Below are 6,000 nucleotides of genomic sequence, written 5' to 3' on the forward strand. Positions count from 1 at the left end.
CCTTCATGGGTAAAAGAGGTACAAACGTTCTGCCCAGTTGACAGCTTTTGCACCTTTTTTGTCTTTCCTACCCATCTCCCCATCCAGTCATTCAGTGCTATATATATATATATACACATGGAGCCATATACCATACAGTATCTTTTACTGTCTTGTTTGCTATTTTTAAGCTGGAACAGTGTCACTATGAGTAAATTATTGATAAAGACTAGAGGATGACAAAATAACATATGTCAAAAGTTTTCTGCTGTACAGTGAGACAAACCCAAGCTTAACTGCCCCAAATTCACAACTACGACCAGCAGGAGCCATGGAATGCTAATGTAATTAGACAGCAGGCGGGACCAACCCTCTACATTGCGAGTAAATCACTCGCATATGCGACTAAATCTTCACTCTGGCGACTAAATGATGTCTAATATTAAGAAATGCTGTATTTTAATCACAACACGCTGCAGGTATTTAGATTTTGCTGATAAATATCAGGAATGTCTTGTTTGTTCTTATCAGACAAACCATGGAAGTGCATTTGCTTTTTATCAAACACCCCAACGGGGCGCCTTAGAATGTTTGAGGGAACACAACTTCACGTACTCACACTAAAAAACAGATTATGATTATAAAGGCATTGAACATTTCTCCCCGAAGCAACTTTTAATCATAAACACTACCAAAAACAGAAAACAGACTGTTCTAGCTCGATCTGAGGGCAGCTGAGGCAACACCAGTTGAAAGCGGCAGATAATCAGGCAGATAGGTGGCAAACGTACGTACCAAGTCCTGGGTGGGCAGTGAAAGGCTGCTGGCCCTCACGTCCTCCACATCCGGCTCCATGTTCTCCTTCTCCTCCCCAGGGGAGGGAGAGGCGTCCGGACCAGAGCACGTGCTCACTAGGTCGGGCAAGCTGGTGGACGGGTACTTGTGGAAGTCCACTTCGGATTCATCCTGGGAAAGGAAGGAAGAGCAGCTGGAGAAAGCATGTTGTGTGCCGTTGAGCAGCCTGCGAGTATTTTTAACTTTATCTCAGAAAGCCGAGCGGCGAACCCATCAGCGCTTCACTGTTAAATTTTTTAGCTGCTACAAGCATCTGCTTATGACATCTTTATGTGCTTGAACGGCTGACACACTTTATCCAAGGACCACAGCAAGAACTGCTCATCATTTGAGCATGAAGACGCTTCCCAATGCAACGACACACAATTATTGATATAGTATGAAGCTGATTTGCTCGCAAACTCAAACTCACCCTGCTGGCCACTACCAGCTGCATGAGTCCAGCAGTGGACCGCAGGACGGCTACGGCCTCCTGGTGTGAGAGTCCTACCAGGGAGTGACCGTTTATCATCAGTAACTCGTCCCCTGCTTTCAGACGGCCATCTCTGAAATAAAAAAAACAACCAGAGGAAGCATGATCAGGTCATCTCCTTGCGTAAAACAAGCAGCAGACACTCCTGAAGTCACGTTGCAGCTATTAAAGTGAAATGGTAATGGGATGTTAATGAATGTTAATCAAGAATATGACAAGTGGTTTCTATATGACAGTTTGATGCAAGTAATGTCAACCAGGGACAACAACAACCTGTGATGAATCCTCTATGGCGGGGGTTTTAAAACGTAAAACATAATTTTATCAATATATGCATTTTAAACATACACACACACACACATATATATATATATATATAAATATTATAGACACACACACACACACACACACTTATATATAGGCCTACTTGATGAAAATCTGAAATGTTGAAACAGGTTTAAGTTGAAGTACTAAAATTACTAAAATATTTTAAAATACTGAAATATATGTAATAATAAAATATGTATGTACACAAACACATACATTCTATATATATATATTTATGTATTATATATATATATATAAAATATGACAAAAGCACATAATAAAATGGCAAAATTAATAAAATAGAGGAAATATTACAACTGTCAAAATGTTTGGGGAAAAAATCCTCTGCTCAATGGTTCTGCCTACTCACAAGCCTTTTTCGAGAGGCAGTGATTTTTACCGATGTCCCTGATAATGTGGACCAATGAATCATTCACAATTATACCAGGAATGTTTATTAAGAAAGTAAATCAAATTAATAAAATGTATTTGAACTGAGAGAATAAAGAACACATTTCAAACTATTTTTATATTTGATGACCTTGATGACCATATGTCATGAGACAAGAGAAGGAATTATCTACATTTGGAGCTTCAAAAATTATTTCTGGGTCATCCACATTCATTTTAACTATTTATCCATCTAGAAGGCGCAAATGATGCAATAACCATTGAGCTCAGAGCAAAAGGAGAACAGTTTCATCATGCTTTTATCAAGAAAAAGATTTAAATTACAGTCATAATATCCCACAAAGACAAAGTCTGTCTCTGTTACATTCTTCTATTTCCAAATGTCCTAAGACAGTTTGGATCGTTCCAGTCTGACCACTCAACTGAAGCTTCATTACGATGAACAGTGTGCAGTGAAGTGAGAAAGATTCAAAATCTTAAAGCCTCTCACTGGTCAAAATCCTCAGGGCTTCAGTCACAGATGAAGGAATCTGAGGTTATCTCAGTGTTAGTCGTTATATAAGAGCAGGAAACTTCATAACTACCCACATCATGCTGTATTGATGGCCCTGATCTGACCACCATGCCGCCACTTGCACCACACTAGAAAGAAAGATTTGGAAAGCAGCCAGTTTGACCAATACACATGATTCGTGTCTACAGGTTTCTCAGAAATGGCCCCCCATTAAAACTGTGTGGGAGAAAATGTTGTAATGCTAAATTATAACAATAAACCCTAGTGCCGGTCATAGCAAAAATAGCCTGCTCTGACTGTAGGCGATGTGGGGGAGCTGCGTATGTGTTTTCCAACAGATGTGCAACATCTCATGAATTTGTATATCTGAAATCAATTCATTTTTTGGGTCCCAAGGCAAAGCCACAAGGGCTTATTTTCCCTGAACACATCTATTTAACTTAGCACATAACCTGGAGGGAGTAATTCAAATTTGTTGAGGCAACGAGGGTTCATTTCAGCTTTTGGCTCATTACCATCAGGTTGTTGTGCTTCCTCCAAACTTTGTCAAAGTGTGCATTAATGAATAACAAAAGGGAAGCAAGTCAGCGAATTCTTCAACATATTGCAGCTTATAATGGCGTTTGAGGGGCAATACGCATGTACGGTGCCCGAGAGATCTCAACACGCTGCAAATGAAAAAACACATGCAAGTAGAAAAAACACCAGCAAATTAAGAAAACATCTTCATCAGTATAACACGTGCTGCAAATACTCACTACACAATCAAACACAGAAACACGCTGCAAATAGTAGGGGTGGGAGAAAAAAAATCGATTCCCATTACTATCGCAGCTCTTTTTAAAACTATTTAAAAATCGATTGGTTTATCTCAGAATCTATTTATATTTAATTATTTTACTTTTCCTAAGAGGTGGTGGGGAGAAGTTACCGCTTTTATTCCAACAGAGGGCAAAATGTATTTGTTGTTATCTGTACTAAAAGATGCCGTATCCGTTTCAGAGAAAGAGTCTCTTTAAGGGTATGATTAAGTATTTTCCATAGTCTAGTCTTCAATAAGCAAACAAAAATCACAATAAATTGTAATATCGAATCGCAATAGTTATATAATCGCAATACTCAATTATCGCAATATATATATTGAATCGGGAATCAGGATACACAAGTATTGGGATAGTATTAAATCGGCAGGTTAGCGTATCGTCCCAGCCCTAGCAAATAGTCAAAACACAACCAAATACAGAAACGCACTGCAAATACTCACAACACAACCAAACACAGAAACGCCCTACAAATACAACATAACCAAATACAGAAACGCACTGCAAATACTCAGAACACAACCAAATACAGAAACACGCTGCAAAACAGAAACACAATGCAAAAACAACACAACCAAATACAGAAACGTGCTGCAAGACAGAAACGCACTGCAAATACTCACAGCACAACCAAATACAGAAAAACGCTGCAAAACAGAAACACACTGCAAAAACAACACAACCAAATACAGAAACGCGCTACAAATACAGAAAGGTTGTGTTGTGAGTATTTGCATTTCGTTTCTGTGTTTGGTTGTTTTGTGAGTATTTGCAGCGCGTTTCTGTGTGTGCTTGTGTTGTGAGTATTTGCAGCACATACAGTATGTTGTCAAAGTGATTAAGACGTTTTCTTAATTTGCATTTGTTTTCTTAAGTTGCAGCGCGTTGAGCTCTCTCAGCTACCATACGCATGTGAACAAAGAAGAAAATATTTCTACAGTATTAAAAAAACAAAATTATTATTCCTTAATCAGTGTTTGTACAAGTAAAGGAATATTTCATGTTAGAGTCATATGCTAGGTCTGTCCAGCTTTGTAAAATGACTGTTATTTGCTAACATACCACGGTACTGCAGATTGGTAGATGCGGAAATCGCCAGGAAGCCAGATATATGACATTTCATTGATATCTGGATATGGTATTTCATCATATGACAATATTGTGATATTCTTTTTTTTGTGTATATTTATTCAAAATCATATCATTCATCTTTACTGGATATCAGTGCTTTGCATGTTTATTTTATGATATATTGTGCATATAATGTATGATAAAAAATAATAAAAATAAAATAAATGTAAATCAGTTCAATTAAATATTCAGTATTCACAAATAATTCAGTATTTAATAATTCAATAATTCATACACAAACTCAGTAATTCACAAAGTAAATATTTAATTATGCATGCTCATTTTTCTTGTTTTTACATTTACATTACCTATGATTACAAATACCATATTAATATAATAATTAATAAGCTTCTGATACCTCACGGTCATTACTGTATATATGGCAGCGTGACTGGATATATTCTGTGCACCCATGTAAGGGTGTCACAATGGCTTTGAAGATTAATGAGTATCGTGGAGGGCACTCAAGACTCCCTGACGCTCGCATATGCATGAGATGTTGATTGAGCAGTGTCACCACAGCACCTACTGTTGCCACGGCAGCAAATCAAAACCTTTGCAAATGAAAGCCGTTTACCTCTGTGCGGCTCCTCCCTCCTCCACGTGGGCCACGATGATACCGTGAGGAGAGCGCTTGGACCCTCGCCCGCCCGTGATCTGGATACCCAGTCCATCCTGACCCTTCACCATGTGCATCTTCCAGATCCGGCTGCCCTCACGGGGCTGCAAAGAAGAGGGGGATATTTATCCGTATGGTGGAACAATCAGGAACGTTCTTCATTATATAACACTAAATAAACTGCAAGTCCTGCAGCAGCTGTTTTGTGGTTTTAACTTACATTACAGTCTTCAAAATGGTTCCCATTTTATGCAGCATTTCTTTCAAGAATAACTAATCATCTCTGTAGTTTCAGAAAATTAGGAAACATTATTGTTTATACAATTTCAGAGTATTTACAACTTTTTACCTGCAAATAAGAAAAAAGGTTTTGTAACGTTACGTGGAAGAACTGAACTGATGTATTTTCCATGATTTTTTTTTTTTTAATAAATTATTTTTTTACTCAGACTGGCTTACTCCTTTGGAGAGTACATAAATCAAAAGAAGGGAAACTTTAGGAGCACCTGTTTCTGACAGATTCAACAGCCACTTCTATCACTGTCTGAGCTGAATGTCGTCAGTGTCATCACAGGGATTAAAGTTCCGTTACTACGACGGATTTCCGTCAATTCATAAAGACAGTCACTTGCTTCATTCCTGAATGATTCAGCCGTTCGAACGAATCAATTGAATGAATGATTCAGTGATAAAATCAGTGACTTGCCACCACCTGCTGGCGGATTTAGATTAATTTTTAGCGTATAATTTCAGTTATTTGAATCATATTTCTGTATCCAAAATTTTATATTTAAAACATTAATATCATCATGAATTTATGGATTTAATTGCACTCATGCTACCTCTGAGCCTCATTAAACGTCTGAAAATG

The 6,000-nt window shown here is 37.9% G+C and overlaps 1 protein-coding gene across 1 annotated transcript in view; it reads right to left on the reverse strand.

Moving 5' to 3' along the window:
- Positions 1-6,000, reverse strand: part of pdzd2 (PDZ domain containing 2) — a 76,686-nt gene that overhangs the window by 23,167 nt on the left and 47,519 nt on the right. Inside the window, exons 5-7 of the mRNA XM_016561100.1 lie at positions 5,088-5,233; positions 1,247-1,379; positions 775-945 (exon numbers count right to left, since the gene is read on the reverse strand). Coding sequence (XP_016416586.1) covers positions 775-945; positions 1,247-1,379; positions 5,088-5,233 — 450 coding nt within the window. The remainder of the gene's footprint in view (positions 1-774; positions 946-1,246; positions 1,380-5,087; positions 5,234-6,000) is intronic.

Source organism: Sinocyclocheilus rhinocerous, unplaced genomic scaffold (assembly GCF_001515625.1).
Source record: "Sinocyclocheilus rhinocerous isolate Xijiao unplaced genomic scaffold, SAMN03320098_v1.1 scaffold468, whole genome shotgun sequence".
NCBI classification, from domain to species: domain Eukaryota; kingdom Metazoa; phylum Chordata; class Actinopteri; order Cypriniformes; family Cyprinidae; genus Sinocyclocheilus; species Sinocyclocheilus rhinocerous.